The sequence below is a fragment of the Sturnus vulgaris genome, chromosome 12, assembly GCF_052056855.1.
Source record: "Sturnus vulgaris isolate bStuVul1 chromosome 12, bStuVul1.hap1, whole genome shotgun sequence".
NCBI classification, from domain to species: domain Eukaryota; kingdom Metazoa; phylum Chordata; class Aves; order Passeriformes; family Sturnidae; genus Sturnus; species Sturnus vulgaris.
The window spans coordinates 2,193,399-2,220,959 of record NC_142254.1 but is presented as its reverse complement, the minus strand read 5'-3'; the positions used below and the strand labels follow the sequence as shown (position 1 = coordinate 2,220,959).

The following is a 27,561-nucleotide window of genomic DNA, read 5'->3' as shown; positions in this document are numbered from 1 at the left end:
TTCCCTCAGATTTCCATGCCAAGACCCATCCTTTGCCTGTTTTCTCAGCCAGTTTTTGTTTTTAGCAAGCGTGCTCTGGGCTCCAAAAGCACAGGCCGTTCTCAGAGGAACCCAGTGAAGCGCACTGCTTCAAGTGACCAGCACACTTGTGCCTCCCACTGGTGTCTGCCCTGTGACAGCAGAGCCACCCACCCACCAGCCAAGGCCACGAGGGAGTCTATCAGGAGAACACTTGCTTCTCTGCCCCCAGCAGAAATTACTTACAGCCCTCTCTCTCTAATGGCTGGGTTTGGGGTTTTCCCCTCTGACTTTCCCCCCCGCTTCCCTCCTTCCCTTTTTTTTTCCCTTTAACACTCTCCTGGGCCACCTGACACAGGGCTGGGGTCAGTCGCTTGTGCTACTTACAATGGTGGGGTTGACCACAAACACGCCAGGCAGATGTTGCTCTGCAATGCTAAGGTTTAGCACCCAGTTGAATTCAATCTTGCCAGTGTTCGCCAGGGTGACTGTGCTGTGATGAAGGTTATTAAACATCTGGAGAGAAGGCATAGGAGCGGGAAGTTACAGACCCAGGCCTGCTGCTGGGAGTCTCCTTCCTCTCTCCCGGGGTTGAAAGCACACCCATCATGGGAGCAGGGACCAGGGAGCAGATACGGGCACCTGGGAACCTAAGGAACCCCCAGGCACAGGGCACCTGCACAGGACCAAGGAGCTCTGGCAGCACACAGAGGTGTGCTAACAACCATGTGAGGGCCAGTAATAAATGAACCAGGGGACACAGGCCCTCTGCACTCTGAGGGGTCACCAACAGCCAGGAGAAGCAGAGACAACACTGAGGCGTCTCAGAAGAAAAGGCACCTGCATTTAAGTATTGGCAAGCAACATACACACAACAAGGGCGTCACAGGGCAACACAGACAGAGCCAGCAGCTGGAAATATCTGGGGGTTTTCAACTGAAAAAGAGTGAAGTGAGGATTATTCTGAGACAGTCTCTCCAACTATAGTGACTGAAAGCATAACTTCTTCCCTTAATTAATGTGTGGATCAAGCAAGAGCTTTAGACAAGAGCATTTCCTTGGAGGTCAGGCTTTAGGAGTGGATCAGTAAAGGGATGTCGCAGGGACATGCCCCTCAGAGGATCCCCACTGGGACCCTGCTTGCTGCAAGAGGCAGTGTTAGGTACCCTGAAAAAGAGGCATTCCCAACATCTTAGAGAGGCTTGGAGATGGCCATATTAAACCAGCTTGGGTGCCGGATGTGTCCCTCAAAGGTTGTACTTCCAAGCCCCAGAGCCAACAAAGGGGCTGGAAGGGAAGAAAGCCCTGGACTGAGGTGGGCAGGAACCCGCTGGCCGTGGTTCCAAGGCAGGGAGCTGTGCCAGGGCACATGTGTGGTACCTGAAAGCCGCAGTTGATCTCCCGCTGGCTTAGGGAGTAGCTGAGGTGTGAGGCCTCCCCAGTCAGCTCCACCTCGTAGGTGGGGCCTCCCTCCACGTGGCACAGTGCTGTGACACTAGCAGTGGTGTTGGGGTGGCCAGAGAAGGTGAAGGAGACTTGCTGTCTCTCTCCTGGCTGCAGCACACCTGACTGTGGCAGGATACTGAAAATCTGGAGGACAGGAGAGATTGAGAGGTTGAGTGTGGAAATGGATGCAGAAGAGCATCTTGGAGCAAACTGCAGCTATAGCCAGAGGGGCCTATTCCTCAAACACAGCCAGAATCACCCTGATGTCATCCTGCATCCATGCCACTGACCAATGGAGGGACCATGGGGAAAATCTTCTTCCACACTCACAGATCAATGCATTCATTAATCCAGTACATTCAAGTGAACTTGGATGTCTCCTGGCAGTAGAAACTCTCTCGGATGCCCAGCTTGCCTTTAGAAAGCATTTCTTACTGCTTTTAGAAAAGGAAGAGACTCAAAGTGAGAGCTCTTGGAGCTCAGGGATGTCAGCGAAGGACTCCAGCCCAGATCATCTGACTCCTGAGGCTTTTCCCCTCGCTCTCTGACATATATGCTGCATTCTCAAGGTGCTACAGCAAAAGCTCCTGCAAAAATTTCCTATGGACCACCTGATGAGGTCCAGGGGGAGCAATGCCCTCCATAGGTGCTGCACAGCATCCTTGGGCAGCCCTACATGTCCTGCACAGCCTTTCCAACAACCAGTTGTTTCAGCAGCGCTTTGTGATGGGTCTGGAGGGATGTGAGGCCCCTCTGTGTGCAATGCTGAGGGCCACCAATGGGACTGGGAGCTACAGCCCTGCTTGCCACACTGAAAATGTGGAAGAGAGAGATTCCCTCTTACCTTCTCCACTTCGAGGGGACTCTGTGGTACATCCGCGGATAACCTGAATCCCCCCAAACCTAGTGGGACGTAATACTTTTCACAAGTATGTGGCGGCACCTGAAAAACAAGCCATTTTCTATGCTAGGAGGAAGAGACAGCCACTTTGCAAAGTCTCCGTTTGTAAGACAGCTTCAGGGCCACCACTGCAATACCAGCTGTCAGGTGAAAGCAGACACCTGGAAACAGGTGGTCTGGCTGGGTTGGGAAGAGGCTACATGGAGATCAGGACTCATCACAGCTTGCTCTGGGAAGGAAGCTGGAGGTCTTGTCATCATGATGCAGATAAAAGCCTCATCTTACATTGTGAAGAAAACATGGCAAAAAAATCCCACACTCAACACAGGTCTGCAGGATCTCAGCAGTCTTCTCCAAGGAAAACTCTCCTATTTCTCCCTCCCACACACCTCATGTCCAACCACTGGCTCTGCTGCCCATCCCATTCTCAAGGCACAGGACAGCAGGGCAGCAAAAAGGGAGGTCAGCAAGAGCATTGCTTGTTGGTGGTAAGGTGGGGAGGCAACACAAGCAGTAGTGTACAAGAAAATCTACCTCTGCTCCTAAAGACTGGGCAGGATCCCACGATTCTCTCAGGGCTGTGGCTGGGTCCTCCCCATTTCTAATCTTGAAGCGTCTCATTTGAAACGCCGAGTAATCCAAACTCGTTCTCTTCTCCTTTGGTGGCTGGGGTTTGAACTTAGGTGGGTAATGCTCATACCTGGAAAATAACATAACTATGAACAGGGACCTGCTGTGGGAGGAAGGGACACCTGCACGAGTAGCTCCTGGTCAGGATGCAGCTGCTGGGGGGTGCTGGTGCCTTGAACTGAGAAATGGTTTGATCCAGCCCTTCTTAATCCAGGCTGGAGCAGGTCTGTTCTAAAGGCAGCCCAGCGATGATGGCACTGAAGTAGCACTGGTGCAGGCAGCTGCAACTGCTTGCATCGAGGGACTGCAGAGGACAGGGATTAAAACCTTGTGGGGATGCAAAAAGCACAGTGGGAGAGGAAAAGACAGAGAAGGCAAGCAAAAAGGTGAGATTTGAGTCACCAAGGGGCACACCCGGCCAGTGATGAGCCAGCACAGCCCTCCCAGTGCCCAACGCTAGAAACTCTGCAGCTCTACCAGGTATTTATCAGGAATGTTTCCCTGACAGTCTTCGGAGATTGGTTGACATTTTCCAACACTCCCAGGTGACTCAGGTCACATTCCCCATGCAGGTGCTCAGGGTAACTCTGCTTGTATTTCTAGTGCCACGTGAGGGACACAGTAGAGCCATGCCTGCCTGTCACCCTGCTGAGCTGCAAGTGCTCCCAACAGTCAAACACAACCTGGATGCTCCATTCCCAGACAGGAATTCAGTGCCTATAATGACCTGCTCCCCAAAGAATCAGTCTTTAGCTTTGTAGCTTGTTATCTAAGGCTGGGTTTCACTTCTGGATGAGTGGCTCTCTCATAATAACCCCCAAGAGATGTCTAATCACCTGTTCCACTGTCTTTAGTTTTAATGAATGGTTTGAGGCAACTTCCCAGGACGATGGTGCCCAACAATGACATTTTTCACTCTGAAGTAGAAACTTTCTGGGAGGCAGGGATAGGAGATGATGTGATGAACAAGTCCTGTTGTCAAGCAGTACAGAACCCATAAGAGACATGTTCCAGTGGGGAAAAGTCAAAATGAGTAACAAGTGTCACAAGAAAAGGGAGTGAAGAATCCAAGGTATCCACTGAAAGCTGAGCCTTGAGAAAGAAACTGTCCTGGCACTAAAGGAGTTGTGTAAGAAAAGAAGGAAAGGGAAGGTGAACAAGGTGTTCACCACCAGCCCAGGTACTAAGTAGCCCTTTCTCTGGTGTTGGGACTTTCTGGGCATCCTCCAGCACAATGCAAGGGAGGAATGCAACGAGCAGAGAGCAGCTCCTGCAGAGAGGACCCATCTCAAAGCAGAGGGACCAAAAGGGCCTCCAGCAGCACTCTGAGAGCTGGGACTAGGAGCCATTCATCAAGGTGGACATTGCCTCAGGCTGCAGAGGTCTGAGAAAGCAGCTTTTACCCCAGCTTTCCTTCACAAAATTGGTGGAAAACCTATTCCTTGAGAATCCAGCTTGACCACGGGGCTGGTCAGTGTTATTTGCACAGGGAAAAGTCAGAAGCAGTCTGGCGGGTCCTAGGCAAAAAGCTTTGTTCTTTGCAAAGTACAAACAAGACACCAGGAAGGAGAGCTTCAAGGAGAGGGCAAAGGTGCACATACCTCAACCTGTTCACCTGGTGGTCCAAAGGGAATGACCAGTGGTACTGGACAGGCAGTGAGCTGCAGTTGGTCATCTGCAGAGAACGCACTTCTTCAGTGCCAGCCAGGATGCAGCCAAACTCCAGGCTGCTGGGATGGATTTGGAGATTGGGGAAGTGGACTTCTCCCTGAAGGCTGATATGCTCCACATAAGGATGGCCGTTGGCCATGTTTATCTTCAGAACCTTCTTGTCCCTCCAGCTATTAAAATCCAGTTCATAAGATGGGTCAAATGCGATGTAGAGATGACAGGTCTGCCCTACATCGAGTGTCACAGGCTGCAAGGAGATGAACAGTAATTAATCACCTGTGGGATGATGTCCCAAGGTCTGACAGCTTGAAACAGTAAATGCTTGAAGTGTGACCCCAGCATGGGCTCCTCGGTTCATTTCTTCACAGCAAGGGTCTGACTGCAGGCACCACAGTCTAGTCCAGGATTCCCTCAGGCCCTTGTTCCTGTGCTCAGGAGCAATACAAGGGGGTGGCTGCTGGAGAGCTGGGATGCTTTCCGGGAGACACCTTTACTGCATGGCTGGCCCAGACCTAGTTGCCTGCTCCTTTTCCTTGTGCCTTAAAGCCAGGATGGATCTTCTCAATTCAGATAAGATTTTGATTCCTTCAGCAGCTTTGCTGCTGCAGCTCAGGCCAGGCCACTACTGATGCTACAGAATAAATTTCTTGACTCAAGAACCTTCCCACAGAAAGGCTCCACCACATTGCTCCTCTTCAGACCCCACTGGAGGAGTCCAGGGCTGCTCACCTGGCCATCTGGGAGGGGCTGCTGGTCCACATCACAGACCAGAAAGGGCTGCTTCAAGTCCAGTGTAAGGTCAAGTGGCAGGGAGCAGGTGTTTTTTAAAGCCAAAGGCTTGTACTGCAGAGCCAGGACATCACTGGGTTTCTATAGGAACAGGAGACAAGGAAAAACAACCTCAATTAGCCACAGACCTCCTTCTGCTTCTGCTGCATCTCACATTTTTCAGCCCCAGAAATGCGTACATCTCTATTTACCCTTCCTATTTGTTTCTATCTTTCCAGGAAATTTTTCTTTATAGCAGATGCTTTTCATGTTTAGAAACCCACAGGATGCTCTAGGGACAGGGAAACACTCTCACGTAGAGATGAGGGAATAGGCCCCTGAGAGGAGGCGGCTGTTTGAACAAGATCTAAAGCAGAAAGTGAATCCAGACCATTTGTCTCCAGTTTTGTCCCCCTATTGGGCAGAACAGCACTAGATGGTCTTCGCTCACACACAGACATTTCTTACAACTTTCTTGGCTCTAGCAGCCTCATAAAAGCAGTTTGTCTGCAACATGTGTCCTGCAGCCCTTGCTACAGGGATACAGTGTCTGGTCTCAAAGCTCTGATCAGCCTAGGCTCCTCCTTCCTCTCTATGCATTGTGCTGGGCCTGCTGCATGGTGTAGAGAAACCAGAGAGTTTGGGAAACTAGCTCTGGATGTACTGGTACCAGGCAGGTGCTGTGCCATAGGATGCAATAAATCAGTTTGTGTGTGTGACATCAAGCAGAACCCAGACAGGATTAGGGAGCGCTGAAGAGCTTCTAGTTACATCTGAACTGCCTTTTCCAGGGATTCTGTACTTCAGTGGAAGCCTGGGAACCAGAGGAGAGGCCTGAAACTACAGAAACCAAATCACAAAACAACTTCTCTTTTTCAGACAACCTGCAGAAGAGGGAAAGATGATGCTGGAGTTAGAATCTAGAGACTAAATGGCACCTGCTCTGCCTCAGTGTTATCATCACTGCAGCTGCAGGATGTCTGGAGGTCCTTTGAAACAGGTGAGGCTTCAGGAAATGCACAGATCTATACCATATAGCTATACCATAAAGCACCTATGCCAACAGCAAAGAAAGGCAAAGAGACACAGGAGATGATGGGTTTTTTTCCTTGTCAGCCTGAGGAATTCACAGGAATCTCCATTTTTCCCAACTTCCCTACAGCATCGGTGTACAGACATCATCGTGCCCTGGAGGATCCTCATAAACCTCCCTTTACAGTGAGCAGAGAAACTGGCCTTTCTCTGGAAGTGGCCACGATCCCCCTTGGCAGTGCAGCTGTAACTGCAATTTTATGTTGGGGATGTTAAATACCAGTCTCATCTCTACAAGCACCTTCACTCACTTCACAAAGCGCCTCAGGAAGGCTAAAGAGGGGCTTTAACACAAGCACACACCACCCTCAGCCATGCTGTAAAATGTCAGGATGCAATCCAGAGACTTACCTTCTCCACCCGGAAAGAGAATTGTCTGGCTGATAATTCTATAGAAGGGTCAACAAACTTGCAGGTAATAGTTGTTTCTATTATCTTCTCTCTCCTGCTGGCTGATCCAATGGCAGCTTCACACATCGCATAATCGTGCACCTCCTGCATGCAAGAGCCACTTGTCACCGGTGGGTGGTGGCAGGGCATCCAGCAAATGCCCTGCATTGGCTCAGCACCCACCTCCCACCACAAGCCCTATTCTTGCCTCAGAGTTACAGTCACTGCCCCCTTTTCTTCCTGTGATGCAGCTTATTTATTCTACACTCAGTTGTCTGTAACACAGCACCCCAATAACCACAAAAGGCACTTGTGAGAAACTCCCTCCCTTCACATGGCTTGTGTTTTACTCCGTGCTTACCCCAGATAAATCACTTGGCACTTGTTTAATTCACTTTCTTTTTGGGCTCCTAGTCTAAGTGTAACTTATTTCTCTGCCCTTCTTTGCTGCCTAAGCATGGAACACTTTTTGCCCCTAAAGAGCAGTATTTCCTTCCGCCCCTACTTTGGGAACAGCACTGGGTTTTGGTAGCTGTGGAATCACAATAAAGCCTTAGCTGGTCTGATGGTGGCCAGCGAGGAAAGCAATTGGTGCTGCCACAGAAACGTGTGACCTTAAACCAGTTTCTGGAAGGCCCCATGTCATTTTCCCAGGCAAATGTCAAGGCACTGTGGAACAAGCGCAGGGGAGGGGATCTGATGGTTCCCCAGGCTCAGCCCTTGGTGGGAACCTCACCTGTGTGATGCGGGAGAAGCCTCGCAGCACCATGTCCACAGACTCGCCTGGCTGCAGCTCCATCGACGGTGGCTCCAGCCCAAACACGGTGTTGGTACTTTTGGGGCACTGGCAATCATCTTCGGCCTTGGGGCTACTGAGGGCTGAGACTCTCTGGCCCTCCTCCTCAGATGGGCTGTGACGTCCCACACTCCAGGAGAGCCGTTGGAAATGGTGGCCCCTGTTTGTTACTTTGAACCAACGAATACAGGGAAGGAGCCTAGAATAGACGATGGAGAATAGTATGGGAGTAGCTATTTCCCTGGTCATCAGCTTGCTCCCAATGAGCAATCTGAGGTGGTAATAGCTTGGACAATGTCTTAATTTCCAACTCTTAATGTGGATCAGAAACAGCGTTTGATAAGCTGCCCTTCTGATGTCATTATTGCAAAGAGAAACATGTTTATAATGGTAATGCAGCATTTTCCTGCCCGGGCTAACGGGACTTGGTGTTTTCCTGCAAACTGTTTGTTCTGGGGTGATTCATACTGTTCCAGTATTTTGTATCTATCTGTGCCCAAAAGTTTTGCTCAATCTTTGGGACCTTGTGTGTGGGGGTATGATTGCAGGCATTTCTAAAAGCCAGCTCGGAGGCACTTTCTGGATGATCCCAGCAAGCTGGTAAAAATCGTCTGCCAGCTCCAGGACAGGAAAGCAGGGGAGCAGGGCCTCTCCTGTTCGCAGCACCTTTGGTTTTGACTGGTAGCCATTTGTAGAAACTTTTGCACTTGTAGCCATTTGCAATTAGAAACTGTTTCAAAGTGAACTTTGCAAACTGTGCCGAGCGAGGTGCTGGGCAGAGCAGGGCAGCAGCAGAGCCCACGAACAGCAGGAGCAAGTGGCGGCAGCGGCGCTGCTGAGCCCACACAAACCAGCAAGTTTCCATCTGCCTCTGGAAGTGCTCTGTGGGCTCCTGCCTTCCTGGTGGGGGTTGTCACCCTCCTGTCTCTTTGCTCCCGGGGCCCCTGCTTGCCTGGGAGGCACCATTTTGGAAGGGAAGGGTGTGATGCCATCTTCCCTCAGTCCCTCAGCCACACCGAGGGACCGCCTCATCCGGCCGCCATTTTGGGAACCTCATGTTCTGAGGAAGCCTGCGAGAGCATTCCTTGATCAAGTCAGGACATAAATGTGTTAGGAATCAAGACAATTCAGTGGCCATTTAGCAACTGGTTTCCCTTTCAGTGGCTTTTGAGGGTATCTAACAACTCTCAAGTGGCCATCACAGGTTTCTAAAGGAATCTCTGCCTTCAGGGAAGGAGTCAGGGCTTTGAACACTGAAGAAGATTTTTTCTTGAAGAACTACAGCAAAACTGCTCCTTGTTGAGACAGAAGGAGAGCTGGGGTGATCTCCTACCTGAATTGGTCTCCCAAGCTGAGCTCTGGGACGAATGGTTTGTCTATGACAATTGTGGTGCCAGTGCCCACAGCCACCAACACAAATCCAGTCCAAAGGCTGTTCTCAATGAACAGCTGAATAGTGTCAGCAAAAATCCCAATGTCATCCAGGGTTGCTGTGATAGTCACAGGAGTCTTGCCCCTAGCGGGAATCACTCCTTGTCTGGGTTCAATAATGTAGCAGTGGGGTTTGCAAACCTGTAAGACAAGCATAATATGCATGTAGGATGGAAACCATACAGCCTAGTGTCTTGTGCTATATAAGGAAAGGAAAGACTAAAGAGGGGAGGATAAAAATCGTAAAGGCTCAATTTCCCTAAATTTAAGCAGCAGTATCAGGCAACAGCAGAGCTTATACCACCTGTATTTTCCTCTCCTTTAATGGACTCACCTAATTAAGCCAGTTTTACCCGACCCAAAGGACACTTATCCTCAGGAGAGTGTTCCTTTCCCAGTCTTTCTCTGGAGTATGTGTCAAGGAAAGCTGCTTTCTCTCTCCTGGCTTCTTACAAAGGCTTAAGGCCCGAGGGAGCCAGGACTGCTCAAATGCCATTCCAGAAACCACACAGCTGGAGGACACTGCTGAGAGCCTGAAGAATAAGCCTGCAAAGCCAGCTGAGCAATACCCCAACACCAGACTATTCTTTCCCGAGGGGCCATCAGTGCTTCTCAACATCCCCTAAAGGACTGAAGCCCTCACTTCCCACTGATCATCAGCTGTAGAGAGGTGCCCCAGTGCCCACTGCTTAGGAAAAGTCACCTCTGAATGGTTACAGCCGAGCAGGAAAGCAGGAAGCAGAAGAAAACTGAATGACATGTCATGGGTGGGCATGGCCCACTCTTCCCAAGAACTCTTGTCATCTGCTTTCTCATGGACTTCATGGATTGGGCAAGAGAGCCCCGGGGAGGGGGAAAGGCCTTGCAGCAGCACAGCTGCACAAACACAGCTCTGCAGGTCCAGCCCTGGTACGAGCATGTGAAACCCATCCTTTACATGCCAGGCCCAGCCAGCCAAGGTGCATTGCTCCCTGCAGAGGCTGAAAGCAGAATTTCATTGTGGAGTTAGAGAAAGCTGTCCTGGAAAAATCCCTCACTTTAAGGTTGCATTTATCCCCCAAACAGCTGGAAAAGCAGCAAGAGGAAAAGTTCACGCCCCTCTTCCTTGGCTCAGGAGGCTGAGCCTGGACTCTCCCACACGCTCTGATGCTTTATCCACGGACTGAAGTCCACAGTATCAGGTTGTATCCAGCTCCACAAGTTCAACGCACCCAGCATGAAGAAGAACAAACCTCCAGCCTCTCAAAGGTCTCCCCCTCCAAGCAGACATCCCAACCCAGCCCCAGCCCCAGTCTACAAGCCCTTCCTGGCTGCACCAGCCCTGCTCCCCATGCCAGGGGAGCAACACCAGCTCCTTCTGCCCTATGCAGCCTCCACATATTAAGCAGCCTTTCTCAGCAGCTGCTCCCCAAAGGTGTGTTTTTTCTTAAATGGTTTGCTCCTGTTCCCCCTAGGTTGTAGGTTTAGCCTAAGTTGTACCCTCTTACCCAGGTGTCAATCTTCCCTAAGACCTACCCTTTCTTATAGAATGTTCTCTGTGCCTCCTGCTCCTGAATTGTCAATCCCACATTGTACCTGCCTCTTGTGGAATATTCTTTGCCCCTTTCCCCTGCCAAGCTGTCAATCTCTGCTTGTGCCAACCCCCTGCTTGGAAATCCCCTGCAGAAATCCCCTAATCTTGGAAGCCCCATTGGTTTGTTTAAATTGCTCCCTCCCGCTATGTTTCCTCACTGCTTAAAGTACTGGAAACCCTGCCTCGTGCTCCTCCCCAGTCTTCCCCCTCTTGGTTGAGAGTTTGTACCCTCCCCTAGAACCTCCCCTGTAGAAAAGTCCCCCGCACAGGCAGTGTGTGTCTTTTGTCCCTGAGCCCTGCTTGGAATGGATCGCCTGGGATTCCACGCAAAAGTTCCCTCTCTGGTCTTTGCCTCTGTCCTCGGTGCTTCAATGTATCTGTGTGCTGTAGAGAGCAAGCCCTGCTCTACTGCTGTGCAGACCATTGTTGGTCAGGGAGCAGCCACTCTCGGCGTGGGCTCAGGAGCTAGCTGGGGAACTCGGGCACCACGTCAGGCACAGAGGTCACAGGCTGTGGGGTGTCTACCCCCACACGGGGCTTTGTGTGGACAGCCCAACTGGCATGACCCACAGGAGATGTGAAAATTGCCTCCTCACGAGCAGCCTGAGGACACACCTCGCACTCGGCTCTCTAGTATTAACAGCAGTTTGGCACAAAGCAAACGTAGATGGAACAGGGAAACCACAGGGAAATCCATGCTCTCTGGGGAGCACAGGACCACAGGTTTCTCCTGATCTCAGAGCTCCAAAAATGTGACACGCACAGCTAAAGACCTTCCCTAAAATTAAGGGAGAACTTGTCAACACAATCCAGACTAATTTCTGCTCCAACATCTCTGCACCTGATTTCACTGAGGGGTGCCCCAGATAAAACCTCCAGAGCCAGGCTCTTCTTGCCTCGCTCAGATGGAATATTGGAGTATCTTGCCTCCTCTCACGCAGGGTGATACGGAAATGTTGCATATAAAAACCAAGGCATGGCTGCTTCTGACCAGTCCATTTCCCTGGAAAACAGCCCCCCAGATACTTACTGTCTCTATCCTGAAGTCTGTAGAGAGAAGACCTTCATTGAAGAGGGTAAAAGTTTGTGATTTAGGCTGTAGCGCTGGGATCCTGCCAAACTCTATCAGCCTTGGAACTGGGTAGATGTCTGCCAGCCGTCCAGTGCTCTGTAATACTACACTCTATTCCAGGAAGCAGGTGAGAAAGATTTTTTTAACAACCAAAACAAACCACAACACGGAAACCTAAAAAAAACTTAAACAGCTCAACCCCTCTCAAGTTATTTCTTTAGGGACAGCTACCACTCTCCAGCTGAAATGCTGGGCTTTTGGGGAAAAAAAATGACATACTCATCTCTAAATTAAAAAGGATTAAGGTAAGAGAAACTTTCAAGCTACAAATTATTGATCCCAAGGTAAAAGCTTTGCAAGAAATCTCTGGTTAAGAGCAGGCTACAGTTAAACAACTGGTTATTGTGGTGGGGAGAAACCCTCCTCTTTAAGGTAAGCAGCCTGAAAGCAACTGTTTTGTCAAACTTCAGATTCCCTGGCACAGCCGGCACTGCCTGTCCTTCCTGTTGACTGATTTACATGCAGTGCCACAATGGCCCAGGTTCAGATGTTTGGTGTCACCCAGGGAATTTGGCATCATCATTTCCATATGTAGTAATACACGTTTAAATCCTTGCAACTACTCTTCAACTGCCAGCTTTCCCTTCTTTTACAGGAAGCTCAAGGTTCCCAGAAGTCTTTCACATCCTCTTTTGTGCTCAGAGAGAGGAGAAGACATTTTAAAACAGATGTTTCCAAAGTTAATAGCATTTTAAAGGTTAGTCAATTAAAATGACCCTCAATTTCAGCTTAGATGAACTACATTCTGTGTCAGACACTGAGATTACCAGCTGTAAGGCATGAGCTGTTTACACCACCAATCCCTTCTGGCCTCCACAGCAGCCTGTGCCTGTTTTCCCCAGAAGAATCCCTGTACACTTTGCACCCTGGCAGGACGAGTTGCACAAAGGCACACATCTCCCCTCGCACTCACCCGTGGGTTTCTCTCATCCCCGAACACGCCGATAACAACACTGGTGCGATGCTCGCCCAATGTTTGGACTTCGAGTACAACTGGAATCTCTGCAATGCTGTGAGGCTGGACAATCCCACAGGGCTGGGGGCTGGAGTAGAACACAGGAGTGTCCTCCATGCGTTTCTAGAAGGGACAGAATCAAATGCAATTTCAGAGAGACCTCTGAAGAAACTTTACAAACTCCTTAACATCCACCATAACAGCAACTGACACACATTTTTAAAAATCCCCAGGACAAAGGTAAAAGGCACAAAGAAGATGCAAGAATTGTAGGCTTAGCATTCTCAGGGCTCCTGCAAGGAGGCTGCCAGCACAGGCATTGGTGTCTGGGCTGGCAGCAGCTTTTCACAACCCTCTAAGATCTCCCACAAGAAATCACCCTGCAGACTAGAACATAAACTGTTTCCTCAGGAGGTTAAACTTCATCCTAAAGTTCATGTAGGATCCTGTTCTCAGCAGATCTTTAAGACTGAATAGAAACCAGCAAGGTCTTATCCAAACCCTTTTTCCCCCTAATAATCTCCTCAGTCATCTTTGCGACGAGGAGGTGGATGCGATGCCAAACCTGGGGAACAAGCCCGTAGCAGCCAGGAAGGTCGGTGTCATTCACAACGAGGAACTTCCTCTCATATGGCACCTTCGGGCGGCACTCATCGTACAGCAGCATGTGGGGGTACACTCGCAGCTCAGGAACGAGACATCTGGGCAGAGATGACCCCAAGAGAATCAGAGATACTGAGGGAACGGAGAACGTTTACCCCCGAAGATTGTGAAATGGAGCATAATACATTTGTCACTGTCAAACAGACATTTAACAGCCCTACAGTGATCAATTACCTTCAAAGTCTTCCCACTCAAACATGTCTTGTCAAGGAGGGGCAAACCCTGAGAGGCAGCAGCCAGAGGCTGCCAAGTGCCCTAGGCAGAGCACTTTGTCCCACAGCTGCCTCAGCCCCTCCTTTACCCAAGAAGGCTTGCAAGGACTCCTGTAACAGTCCCAGTGATCCATGAGCTCTGAGGGAGCCTTCCCAAAAAGGATCAGTGCTCACTAAGGCTCAAGGAACACACAACTAGTGTGTCAGTAGAAATGACTCCCTTCTCTCCCATGGCACTGTTGCCCTGCCTGAGAACTCAGCTGTTTGCCCCAGCCTTGGAGGGCTCGGCACACCACCTGCCCTACAGAGTGGGTGATCACCCCCTCCCAGTTCCTACAGCTCTCTCAGTCCTTTACAGGTCCATGCACTGCCTGTCCCCAATTTTACACCTGCTTAACGAAACTGCAGCCCAGGCACTGACTGGATGGCTCTGCCTGGGAGAGGGAAGAGCACCAGGGAACTGCATCCCTCTTGTCATAAACTGATGCTCACAGTGGCATAGCAAGATAGAATTTGGCTGCAGCAAGAACAAGTTTTGGTTTAAGTCTGAGAACATTAAAGCTTCAACATGGGAAGCAGAGGGAAGGAGAAAAACGAGAGCTGGCCTGCCACATCAAGGGCTGTTTATCCCTCGTAAGATCTTGCCCTCACCACTCTTGCTGTGAGCCACTTCCCCGCTGTCACGTGCCCTCATGAACAGAAGCAGACCCTGACTCTCAGCAGCTGCTTGGTGTGTCCCAAAGCAATGCAGGGTAGTTGCAAGCCAGCACAACTCCACCTCTTGCAGGAAGAAGGAGAGGAGGCCCTCGGGAAATTTGTTGCACCTCAAGCACCAAAAACCAGGCCAAGAAATTATATCATTCCTGGTCCCTTTAGAAAAAGGCCCAGGACCGTGCTGGGCTGTGAGCAGCGGTGCTTTTCACCACAGGCTGCTTTCCAAGCACTGCTGTTCTCACATGCAGCTGGGCAGAACATGAGGCCATTAAACAACACTTCTCCATGGGAGCTGAGCCAGCAAACCCTGGTCAAGGCAGTGTGCTGGGGGAGGCCAGGGAAGTGCTGGTACCTGGCTGCAATGGTCAGTGATGCCACTCCACTGCCAAAACCCTCCAGGTCCACCAGCATTCTCCGGTAGAATTCCATCACGGTGTTGGAACACAGGGTCACCTGGTGGAAGAGAAGAGCAGTGAATTCTTCCTTTAAAAAGCTCATTACCCACATGTGATATTCTCCAGTTCTTGTTGCATGATAAGGAAAGGGAGGATTTGGCCTTAATTCTTCTGCTGGTCCATGTGTAGAGCACAGTCTGTGAGAGTAACAAAAGCTTTCTGGCAATACCAGATTTGATCAACACACCTTGCTATCAGGGTCAGCTAAATGAAAACATTAGACTAAAGCTTTCCACACCACTGTATTCAAATTAAGGCGCCAATTTTTCATCTGACTACAATGACGTAAATGCAGAGGAAATCTGCTGACTTGCACAGAATGAGCTTTACAGCAGGAAGCTGAGGGCAAAGGGTGGCCCAGCAAGTGCTGGGCAGTTCGTAGCTGCAGAATGTTTTGTCTCTTCTGGAGATCCCTGCAGGGAACACAAATCATTCTGCTCCCCAGGACAGCAGAAGCCAAACCAAGAACAAAAGGAAACTGCTTTATACAATGGCATCTCTCTAGCTGCCACCCTCTGTCCTCATCCTTCCTCTGCCCGTTTGCAATCAAAGAAATTACTCTCAAAACCCCAAGAATGGCTTCAGTACTTGACTATATGGTATGTGATCTCGGCATATGGTTTTGGAAACCAAACAGTGCTCCTTGAGGAATATCCCGAGTAAGGCAGCTAACAGAGGCCTCAGGCCAGTGCAGATCTCTTCCTCACACAATGCTCAAAGCTGGCAGCAGAGCTAAAGCCCTCCCACACTGCAGTGAAGCTTCAGCCCTGGTGCTGAAGCACGTATTGCTGGACTCTTCCCATACCTCGATATCCTGGTGTCCCTGGGGAGGGATGGTCCCTTGTTTGGGATTCATTGTAAACTCCCTTGGCTCCACATAAAAATGAATTCCTTCTGTCCAGGATGGGTCGCTGTCGTTGCGTATTTGGTCAAAGCTACTAACAGCAGGCTGCGTGCCGTCGTCAGACATGCGGAGCTTGAAGCTCAGGGGCACTGGGGAGGGGTTAGTGAGGCGGCAGGTCTTGGTGGAGGGAAAGCCTAGGAAAAGGACACAAATATCCATTTAGGCACCAGTTATGTCACGACTCTTGGTGGGAATATCCTGCTAGGATAAAAGTGTGATTGGGGTTTAGCTCCTTATTATCTGAACCACAGCTCACCAAAGAAGCTGCATGAGAAATTAATTGTCACTTAGCTCTCTTTGACACTGATTGCAGACTGCAGTCTTGAAAATGCCCAGTCTTAGCCCTGCTGAACACTGCAAGCTTCTCTCTTTCTGATGGAGAGGAGCTCCCTCACCTGCCCCAAACCAGCATGAGTTATTTGTCACTGATGAGTATGCACCCAGACCGAGCATTTACTCTGAAAATTCAAGCTGTAAAATTCCCTGTTAAGTCTGCCAACACTCCCACCATTTTCAAGAGATATAAACAGCGAGTTGTCATTGAGAGAAGCTACAGCAAAAGAACGAGGATGGAATCAGGAACTAGAACGTGATGCAAAGCACCCTACTGCAGTTTCTCTCTGCAGGATCCTTAAGGTATCTCTTGGTTTGGGCCAAACAGACAAAGCACGTGACGGCTCAGAGCCCACTCAGCTGGAGGCAAACGTGAGCCTTGCTTCGAGATTAGCAATCAGGAGCCATGTGTCCCATCTCACCCAACAAACAGGGACATCATACCCATGCTGTTCACTGTGATTGCTGCCTGCAAGGTTTTATTCTGCTTTAGCTCTGAGATTTGCTTTCCATACTGGAAAGCCAGAGATAGAGCCACGTATGGTGCGGTGTGGAGGCCCAGGGGCCTGCCAGGGAGATACCAATCTCCATGCCCTGGAAGGACAGGCATGCCTAAAGGGCATTTAACTCAGGACGACAAAAAGGGTTTCTCCCCACAGTTCTTTGCTCCTCTATGTTAATGTACATATACATATATACATATGTACATATGTACACATGTACATATACAGTTATGTCATCCCTAACGCCCTCCCCCGTTCTGGGAAATTCTCCTTTCCCTGTTTAGCCATTGCCTCAAATTTTCCACAGTGTTCCACCCCCGTTTCCTTATTGGTTGTTGCCCTTTGCCCCAGCTTTGTACCGTCCCTGTGTTCTCAGCCCATTGGACCCTCGTGTTCTAGTCTGTCCCTTCTTGCCTTAAGCGTTGAATCTCCTTTGTTCTGGCTCTACTGCTCCTGGACCCCTTTAGTGTGTGGCCACAATAAACCTCCATCAGAACTCCATGCAGAAGACCCCTCTTGTCTTTTCTCCATCAGCTCCTTTCTGCTAGTTGTGGCTGTGTGGACTTAGTGCATGTTCGTGTGCCTGCCTGATTGCGTTCTACTAAAGGCACTTTTCAGGAAGGTAGCGGCACTTTAGCATCCAGTGCACGCCCCGACAGTGGGGATGTCCTGCAGAGCCTGGACACCAGCCACAACCTGCTCTGCAGTGGACATCTGTCTTGGCTGGCCAACTCTGTGTGGAGGAGACTTCTCCCTGGGCCTGCTCACCAAGTGTCATTTGAACACAGATGGGGGGAAAAAACAACTGCAGGCACAGTCTAGGCCTTCTCCATGCCTATCAAAAATGATCACTGCCAGCTCCAGCAGGGAGGCAAGAAAGGCACAAGAAGGACAAACACAGATGTCAAAACCTCAAATGAGACTGAGGTCACCACATGCAGACAACAATCTACAGTTAAAAAAAAAAGCAAAAACACAACAGTTGCCTTCAGCTGAAGAGACCTTAGGAATGAAATGGGATTAAGCCAAATGAATCTCCTAATATAGAATCATATGTCTAACTGTTGCCTTTCTTGTTTCATTTATTTAAAAGGCAACTTAACAAGTGCCTCATTGGTGATGCAGGGTGGGGATGAAGCAGCTCAGGAAAGGCAATTACTTTTCTTAAAAAGTTCATGAACATCATTGTTACGGGTTTAGGCTTTGTAGTGAATTCTCCTCTTAGTCTGGGAAGGGTGATACGGGTTCGGGGGGGTTTGGGCTGTGGGGGTGGGCTTTTCCATTCGGGGTTTTTTAGGAGTTGTGGCGTGATGTCATGAGTGGTTGTGAAGTCCGGACCTGAGGTTTTGCAGGGAGCGGACCCTTCCTTCCTTCTGCTCGGGAATGGGGAAGCTTAGCTGTGTGGTGCTGCGGGAGGTTGTGTGCTTGGCCCCGGCACTTCACTAGGCTGCAGCTCAGCACCATGATCAAACCAACCTTCCTTCCTTCCTTCCTTCCTTCCTTCCTTCCTTCCTTCCTTCCTTCCTTCCTTCCTTCCTTCCTTCCTTCCTTCCTTCCTTCCTTCCTTCCTTCCTTCCTTCCTTCCTTCCTTCCTTCCTTCCTTCCTTCCTTCCTTCCTTCCTTCCTTCCTTCCTTCCTTCCTTCCTTCCTTCCTTCCTTCCTTCCTTCCTTCCTTCCTTCCTTCCTTCCTTCCTTCCTTCCTTCCTTCCTTCCTTCCTTCCTTCCTGCCTTCCTTCCTTCCTGCCTTCCTGCCTTCCTTCCTTCCTGCCTTCCTGCCTGCCTTCCTGCCTTCCTTCCTTCCTGCCTTCCTTCCTGCCTTCCTGCCTTCCTGCCTGCCTTCCTGCCTGCCTTCCTTCCTGCCTGCCTGCCTTCCTTCCTGCCTGCCTGCCTTCCTTCTTTATCCCTCCCCTCTTTCCCTCCCTCCCTCTCAGTGCCAGCTGGGAGGAGATCACTGCCCTGCCAGAGCCCACGGATCCTCCTGCCTGTGATCATAACTACTCCAAAGGGCAAAAACAGTACTTGGGTTGGAAACTTCTCTTATTGCCTTGTTGTCTGTGCTGTCCTGATATATTCTAGTAAAGAACTGTTATTCATTTTCCAATATTTTTGCCTGGAAGTCCTGTAATTTCAAAGGTATGTGATAAATGTGATTCGTGCTAATTAAATTGTAACTATATTAGCAAAATTGTATTTAGATCAATAGAAGACTATTGTTACCGAGTGAAAGGGGGGGGAGATGGGTGAGACAGGATAAAAGACATCTTCCAAATGTTGGGAGTCAAAGAAGAAGGTTAGAAGAAAGTCAGATAAGAATAGTAGAAGGACGGAGGTCTGATAAGCAGCATCTAGAAATACAGCTTCAACCTTGAAGCTGGCAAAAATGGAATGATTCCAAGCATGGGACTTAATTAGAGTCATGTTATGGAAAACATCTGCTCAGTCACACAGGGTGCCTGCGCTACCTGCAGGTCACACCTAGGTCACTGATGAAGATGATGAGCCTTCATCGGAAATAAGACCCTCAAAAGGATAAGAGACCCCCTAACCCATTAGTAGAGCATGCGCCGTGCAGTATAGTTACGTAGATTTTAGGAATAGAAACTAGGAGGAGCTTCCTAGAAACTTTTGTAGCCTATAGTATATAAGTGGGATTGTTAGCCCAAATGCTTTGGTACGACAGGAAGGGCAGGCCCCTCCCCGTACCCCCGGTGGGTTTTGCTTATGCTTTATACGAACCTCAATTATACTAAAACACTTACTCTCAAATTTTATCCATCCCAAATTATACAACTATAATACTTTACTTGGATAGTATTTAGTTTCAATAATTTTTGTAATCATCTTTAATACTTCTGATTGTATTCATTTATAATTGTTACTATTAAACATTTGTTGTTACTTTTAATCTTTGTTGTTTGTTTAATTGGAAAAATAGAAAACCATTCATAACAGGTACAATAATTGGGAGGGAGGGGGTCATCTTTCTATTCCAGGAAGATTCCCGCCTTCCTTGGCAGACAGCTGTCTTTTAAACCAGGACAGAGACACCAGAAAATACTCCCTTTCTATTCCTTGGTACTCTTTGATCTCACAATGGCACCAGCAGCCCTGGAGTTCACACCCTGAAGAGGCTGCTGTGGCAGAACATGAGTGATGGATGCTTTCATGTTCAAATGGTCCATTTTGGAATGCACAGATCCCTCATGCTGTGTCCAAGCCCAGGGAACACTCACCAAAGGAAATGTCACCGAAGTCGAGCTCATTGACATTGAAGTGTAAAGTTGGTTCACAGACACATCCCCTGCGATGAGTAGGACAGAGGAGGAAATGAATTGGTTAAAGGGAATTGCAAAGTGTCTGGCTATCGTGGCTTGGGGCATAAAACCTGGTCAGGGGCACTGTGGGTTTCAAATCAACACACCACCACGTGCTCAGCACAGTGTCCATGTGGACAGGAGGCAGATAAAGCCCAGTGGCATGCAACCAACAGCCACTGATGGGGCTTTGGCCACAGGGCAGGCAGGAAAAGTCCCCGAGTTGTTGGTAGTCCCATGAAGGACCCTGAAAACACACTCAGACATGGCTCCATGCCTTAGTTTCCCCATCTGTAATGTGATGCACATAAAGGTGTGTAAGAGTTGGTCTGGAATTTTTCCCTCATACGCCTCACGACTGTCGCAAGGGCAGAGGCTAAGGCCCCGAGGACTCCCACCCGCTTCTGGACAGGAGTTCTGGCCTGGTCGAGGTGGATGCTTGCCAAGTGATTGTTTGTGTGTGTGCTGTCCACGGTACAATGCTTTTGAGCAGGCTCTAACTGAAAACTGCATGTTCTGTATGCCTGCACCTGCTTCTCAGAGCACCTCACAATGGCCCACAAATCTCCCCACCTCTTGGCCGGACACCACTCCCTTTGGAAAAAGACTATAAAAAGTGACTGTCTGAAGAAGATTTTTGAGAAGTCCCTGCAGAAGACACGTCTATTGGCCGGACCACGAGGATGCGTCTCATCTGTTGGTAGCTGTTCCCCCATTCCCCTCTTTCTCTCTCTCTCCCTTTACTTTGTTTCCTTTTATATTTCCCCCCTCTATTGCAAACACTGAGTAGTTGGCACTCAATAAAAGTGCACTGTTTTGAGTAAACTGATTGTTGTCCCCTGTTGTGTCTTCTTCACCCCTGAGATCACATGAAGCAGCAGGACTCCCGCCTGTATTAACAGTGGATTGTGACAAAGTGTCCCTACAAACTTCTGTAACCAGCCTTTCCTGCTTTGCTACTTCTTAGCTGCAACTGCTGTTCCATGGAGGAGCTTTCTCAGGAGATTTTGACCCACACAATCATTACAGAGTTTTGAGACATGAAAACCCAAGCATTCTCTGAAAACAGCAGCAACAGTTCTACACAGTCAACAGGTGAATTCTAGAGGAAAGTATGGAGGCTCAAGAGTCTGCCCCTGGGGCTGGAACACCAGCTCTGGAGGGGCAGAAGAAGGCAAGGAGAAACAGCACTCTAAGCTTATGGTGAGAAGTTCCTCCCTCCCATAGGCCTTTGCAGGCACATGTTAATGTCTTAAGTTCTATCGGTTTGTACAGTTGTTCCACCCCTATTCAGCCCCTGTTCACCTTATTTGTATTCCTCCTAGAATGTTCTCCCCTTTCCTGATCTCTGTTGGCTCTGATTTGCTGCAGTGCTCCACCCCTGTTATTCTTTTGGTTCCCCTGCTTGGCTGTCGCTCCTCTGCACCACTTTTCCCTGTCCCCATTGGACCTTGACCCTCAGACCTGCCTCTTTCATCCCATATTTAACCCTGTGCCCTCAACCCAGTTTTGTCTTTGTCCTTGGACTGCCTTCAAGACCCAAGAAACCTTCCCTCAGATTTCCATGCCAAGACCCATCCTTTGCCTGTTTTCTCAGCTACTTTTTGTTTTTAGCAAGCGTGCTCTGGGCTCCAAAAGCACAGGCCGTTCTCAGAGGAACCCAGTGAGGTGCACCAGTTCAGGACAGGACCAGCTTCTCACCAGTGCACCAGCTGGCACAGCCAAGAGCAATAGGACATGCATGTCCTGAATCTACCACACCACCTCACTGTCCTTGATCTCAGCAGACTCCAAAAGTCACCAACATCCGCTGAAATGAGCACTTGAAGCTGCACAACACTCACGAGTTTATTTCATGCTTGATGCCAATCAATGCCTACTCTGCCTTTTGGTTAAAAATCAGGGACCAGTGAACCGTGCCTTCTGTTGTGTTTACAGGACTGCCACTGGCTCTGCTCTACACATCTCAACAAGAGACACCTGCCCTTGCTCAAGGACAAAGCTGCTTATGCAATAACATCCCATGACCAGTTTGGGGGAGGGACAGAGGAGAATCAATTATTTGATGGTGAAAGGTTCCCTCTCGATTCCCAAAATAGAAAAGCAGTACTTCTCCTCCAAAAACAAAGCCAGCATAATTGTTTCTCTACTATGGACAGACCTACTCACCGCTTTTCTCTTGCTAAGCAATAACTTTCTTGTTCTTTTTTATCCATCTCCCTTATATTATTGGTATAATCGACTGCAGATTGCTTTCATTTCTTTACTGCCTTGAGTCAGGGCCTCCCAACTGCAGCAGGTAGCTCCAAAGCTCCAGAGCAGCCAGCATCAGCTTTCCTGCTTACACTACATCATGCTACCAGCACATGGCTCAGGCTAGCAGGGACAAGCCCTCGTGCTGCTGTGGTCCTGAGACTGAGCTCTGCCTCCCCTGCTATCACCCCTTCTCCCTTTTGCTGGGCCAGGATTATCTCTTGCAATGGTACCAGCCTACAGGATAATGCCCATGGGATCAGCCCTTTCCTGGCTGTAGAAAGGAGGCACCAGAGCACTCTCTGCACAGGAGTTGGGAGCACAGCCTGCCCCCCACAGCATGGCCATGACAGGTGAGGTGAGGCTGCTGCTGCCCGTTTGGGATGGATTCTTAAGGGAAGTTTTAAAAATCACTGCTGCTGGTGCCGAATCACCCAGGCTGGCCCATCTCCAACGCCCTCGGGGCCTTGCTGGGTGTTCAGGTGGGACATCCCAGAGCAGCTACTGCCCAAAGCTGATCCATCCCACTGCCTGCCACGGCCCAAGGCAGAGGGAGATTCCTGCAGGGAGGAGTCATTCCAGCTCCCAGGTACGACACATGGCAGCAGGCACCCCCACATGAAGGCAATGCCAGGATCAGAGCAGAGATTAAGGCCTCAGGCAACACCTTTTTTTTTTCTGCTCAACCCCAAAATGAGGCAGGTGGGGGATGTCGCAGAGACAGCTGCAGATGTGCCCACCAAGTTCCCAGAGCCCTTACTTGATTGTCAGGATTGCAGACGTAGGAGATCCAGCCACGGAGAACTGGAATTCTTCCTCAAACCTCCCTGCTACGGTGGCATTGAAGGAGATCTGGATGGTCTGGATCCCACCTGGTGCAATGATGCCCTCCTCAGGTGCAAATTTGAAGCAGTAGCCCACGTTTGCGGTTGTCTGGATATAGGTGAAGGGAGCATCAATAGCTGCTTGGTTCATCAGTGTCACCTGCAGCAGCAAGAAAATAAAATGGAAATACATGTGGAATCTTCCCTTGGTGCGAGTTATTGTCTAATGATGCAACTAACACCCAGGAAAGGCAGAAGATGCTTTGTGCTGCTGAATGGCAGAAGTCAAAAAAATACAACAGGACAAGTTCTGCCTTTGGGTTTTCATGCAAAGCAGTGGTAACTCCACATAACTGGAATCACCCTGGGGTTATCCCATGGACACAGAGCAGTCCACCTCTGGTCAGCATCACCAAGCTCATTCAGACCTGGCCCTGAGAGCAATGTGGGGTGATTGCAGCTGCACAGTGAATCACCACAGAGCTGCTGCTGCCCCAGCTAGCACAGCTCCAGCAGTACCATCAACTTATTCACCTTTTCCCATATCATGAAAACAATACATTGGTAATGAGGCATGAGCATCCATATGTACAGACAGCACCATCTTTTGGTAAGAAAACTCAGCATGTCTTTCCACATCCAGGCTCTTGAAAGTGTCTGGCATGATGTAGTGCCTCATTTTTAAGCTCTTTCAGTTGCTGTTTTTTTTTCTCTTGCAAACTTGACACTATTGAGGGGGAGGCAAATAGGTAGAAAAATCCTTTGCTTTATTCCCAGGAACAGTCTTCTCTTTCTACAGTCAGAGATGCACCAAGGCTGAAGTGAGGGACTGGTCAGCAAGGGGAAGAACTCCCAAGGCCTTTGTAAGGGCCAGCACTGAGCCAGGAGGCTGGATGGCTTTCCTGTGACTTCCAGGAATAAGCAGGAGACACTTGACTGAAAATTGTTTGCCATGGACTGAAGGTCAAACGTGGCCAGTTTGTTCCAGCTGCATCTGAAGAGCTCAGTACAAAGGTGCCTTGTGTCTGGAGCTGCCACAAAAGCCTCTGAACAAGCAGCTTTTTGACCCAGTGTTGCTTTCATGTGTCAAGCGCTTTTGCAGGAAGCCTCCCAGCTGATCCCCAAGGAAGGCTGCCCAAAAGCAGGGATTGGCGTTTCATGAACAACAGACACACCTTTGTGACCCCCCAGATTTGACCAGAACGTCAAATATCCCCTGCTCACAACTGCCCAGGTTGGCAGGAATTCCACAGGTCCACCAGGCTTGCTGCTGCCTCAGGAGCCATCAGGATCCATCCCAAGCCCTGCTGCTCACCTCATAGACGTAGGTGGTGTTGACAAAAATGTTCCCAAGGTTCAGTGCATGACAGCTGAGTTCAACCAAGGGTCCTTGGCCTTGCCCTCTGAGGCGCAGGGGCAGCCTGCTCTCACGGCCTGCGGAGAGATGTCCATTTCAGTACAAAAATTCCCTCTGTTATACTGTATTTTCAAGGCTGCCTCAATGCCAGTCCCTGACTCTGAGATGGATGCAACCAACTCCTGATGCTGCAGGAGAAGATATGGACCCTTCTCGTCTCTCAGGAGATATCCCTTGGGGCTGACTTCCAATTTCTAACCCATTCCTTGGGCTGCTTTCCAATTTTAGCCACCAGTTTGCTGAGTTTGAAACATCTCTGATGTCTTGTAGTGACAGGCCAAGAAGTCATGAGTAAAATGGAAAGAAAGAAAATTTAGGTTAGATAATAGGAACACATTTTTTTACTGTGTGGTTGGTGAGACACTGGAGCAGGTTCCCAGGGGAGTTGTGGAGGTTCCAGCCCTGAAGTGTTCAAAGCCAGGCTGGATGGGGCTTGGAGCTACCTGGTCTAGTGGGAGGTGTCCCTGCCCATGGCAGGCCTTGGCACTAGACGATCTTTAAGGTCCATTCCACCTTTAACATACTATGATTCTATGGTTTCCTTCCCATGCACTTAGAGGAGATTTGAAATCCATTCGCCGAAGGCACAAAGCTCATAAAGAGTTTGGCAATTGCCAAACTACCTGGCCCAGTAGCACAGGATTTTGTTGCCAAAGTCCTCAACTTCTGACACTCAGCACTGTGTTCTATTTCCACAGCCAGAGCTGCCAGGGGACAATTCCCACACAGGGACAGAAGGAGCTGCTGGCCAAGGGTGGTCCTTCTACAAACACCCTGGGCTCAGTGGGGCTCAGCCACCTCTGGTCTGGTGGTGTCTGGGCAGTGGGATGTGATCCAGGGTCAGGGAGCACATTTCTAACTCAGCTCCTTCCCTCTGATGATGGATCCATGTCACATGGAGCCATCCTGGAGGTCAGTGGTCTAGAGGGACTTAGTGCTGGTTCACTAAAGCTGTTCTGCTCTCTAGCTCTTTGGCCTTTGTGGAAATGCTGGCAAAGTCACAGCATGAAAACTTTTCCCTGCACTGCCTGCGTTGTTGTGGGATCAGTAACCCAGACACAGGTGCTCTGAGCCCTGGCCTTGCACGAGAGACTCCATGGAAGCTGCAGGGACAGTGGGGATGTGCCAGCACTGCCCTGCTGACCAGGGACTCTTCCCAACAGCTACAGGGGAGCCCAGCGGGCTCGGCCTTGCACCATGGCTTCACTGTGGGTGAGAGAAGCAGGGGAAAGGAGCTGTACCTGAGATGCTGCAGTAAGCCACACTTAGATACTCTAGTGCTTCTAGGGGTTTAAAGGTCACCTTGATTTCGGCCGAACATTTTGGCTTGATCTCTCCCTCCTAAATCAGAAAGAGACAGTAAAGAATTAATCTTCAAACTTCGCATTTCTTGTTTTCAACCACAGTCCCGTAAGCCTTTATTTAGAGCATCAATGATGAGTGAACAACACAAGGAGCCCTAGGAAACACTTCAAACCCCAGCTCAACACACTGCTGGAAGCTCTTAATGCTCAGCTGATCAGCTCCCACTCTCCACAACATTCCTACTGCTCTGACACAGGCTCTTGGTCACATCATGCTGCTGTCAGCTACAGTGGTACACAACTGCCATTGTGCACTGGTGGCTCTTCTCAAGAAGAGAACCCTTCCTTGGAAATAAAAATATTAGTTTAACCTGTTTTGAAAGAAAGCAGAAGTTAGGATTTTTCTAGGTTTTACTCCAAGATGAGAAGGGATTTTGCACTGTGCAGCCACCAGGCATTCCTCATCTCTCACAATACCAATACTCAGAATCAAGGCTCTGGTTGATGGGAGGACTTGGGGGGTTTGCTTGCCTAAACAGAAAAGAAAAAGTTTTCTGTCCCTGTGTGCAAGAGAATTCAAGAGGCCCATTTCAACCTTCCACCTTTGTGTCCAGGCTTACAGATGACACTGGAAGGGAGACTCAGAAATAGTGCAAGTCATGGTTACAGGAAGGGATTGGCATTTCTGTGATGAACCTTGGGCTGAATTTGGCCTCCTTTTCCCAGTGACCCAACGCATGCTTCAGGTCAATATGTCAACTGGCAGTGCTCCAACAGCCTGTGCTAAACCCCACGCACCACGTGCCGGGGGAGCCCCTGCCTACAATAACTGCTCCCTGTGGACACTGCAAGGACACGCACCGAGTGCCCTTGAGCTCGAGCCCTGGCAGCAGAGCTCGGCTTTGTCAGGCTCCCAGTCTTGCCTTGAGCCTGCAGGGCAGAAATGCTTTTAGCAGCGAGCTCTGCAGCCACACCAGAAACTCCATGACTTCCCTCTCAGCACATGGAGCCAGCTGAGGATCTGCCGAGTGACCGCAGCCGGCAGGATGGGGGCGGGGGAGGATGGGTGGGAGGAGGAAGAGGAGGAGAAGGAGGAAGAGGAGGAAGATTCGGTTCTCAGCGATCACTTACCATTGGCTCAATGGAAAAAATGTCATCAGAGAAGAGCATGGGGTCTTCTTGCACCTTTTCCATCTCCTCCTGGACCATGTAGCTCAGGAGGGCAGTGTGATCTTCACTAGAGCCTTCCTCCTGCTCTGTATCTTCCTCCTCGATGAAGTTGTCCGGTGGCACCTCTTTCAGTGGCTGCAGCAAATAGCACTGCCTGCAGCCACAGGGAGAGACAAAGCCAGCAGGTTGTTTAATAAGCCACATACTTGCAGAGAGAAGTGTGAGTGCAGGAGAGCAAAGCACCTGGGGAGGAGGAGCAGCAGCAGCTCCCCAGCAAGGGCTGACCCCAAGCCATGGGGATCCCAAATGGATCAGAGGATGACTTGTCCACTGGCACAGCAGGTAGATTTACTCCACACCTGCTAGCTCAGGAGAGTTTTGGAAAGCCAGCATCCCTCAGGAGAACCTCCTGGCTCAAAGCCTCTGCCAAAACTGAGGGAGAATCCACCAGTCACCTCAACTGGCTTTTCCCACCACTGAGCTGCTCGGGGGAGGCAGATAAAGATCACGGAGCACCCACTGCAGGACTTTCCTGGGAAGGGGAGACGATGCTGGGTTGCAGCTATGTGTTACCAGCATCATCACTCTTTGTTTCTTCCATTTTGGACCTGCCCCCGTTCCCTGCTCTGTCTTTCACAAGAGCATCCCAGAGCACTTCCAAAGGAAATGGATGAATTCAGGCTCTGCATCCC

The 27,561-nt window shown here is 49.7% G+C and overlaps 1 protein-coding gene across 1 annotated transcript in view; it reads right to left on the bottom strand.

Moving 5' to 3' along the window:
• LOC148222327 (axonemal central pair apparatus protein HYDIN-like) overlaps window positions 1-26,884 on the bottom strand; it is a 58,376-nt gene extending 31,492 nt beyond the window's left edge. The window contains 19 exon segments of the mRNA XM_088172243.1: window positions 406-534; window positions 1,399-1,608; window positions 2,309-2,407; window positions 2,900-3,065; window positions 4,597-4,913; window positions 5,282-5,536; window positions 6,878-7,021; window positions 7,653-7,827; window positions 9,046-9,284; window positions 11,747-11,899; window positions 12,762-12,926; window positions 13,369-13,504; window positions 14,745-14,845; window positions 15,653-15,885; window positions 19,821-19,888; window positions 22,915-23,138; window positions 24,294-24,412; window positions 25,637-25,736; window positions 26,831-26,884. Of these exon segments, the coding sequence (XP_088028369.1) occupies window positions 406-534; window positions 1,399-1,608; window positions 2,309-2,407; window positions 2,900-3,065; window positions 4,597-4,913; window positions 5,282-5,536; window positions 6,878-7,021; window positions 7,653-7,827; window positions 9,046-9,284; window positions 11,747-11,899; window positions 12,762-12,926; window positions 13,369-13,504; window positions 14,745-14,845; window positions 15,653-15,885; window positions 19,821-19,888; window positions 22,915-23,138; window positions 24,294-24,412; window positions 25,637-25,736; window positions 26,831-26,869 (3,072 nt within the window). The 5' untranslated portion in view covers window positions 26,870-26,884.
• Window positions 26,885-27,561: the final 677 nt, after the last annotated feature.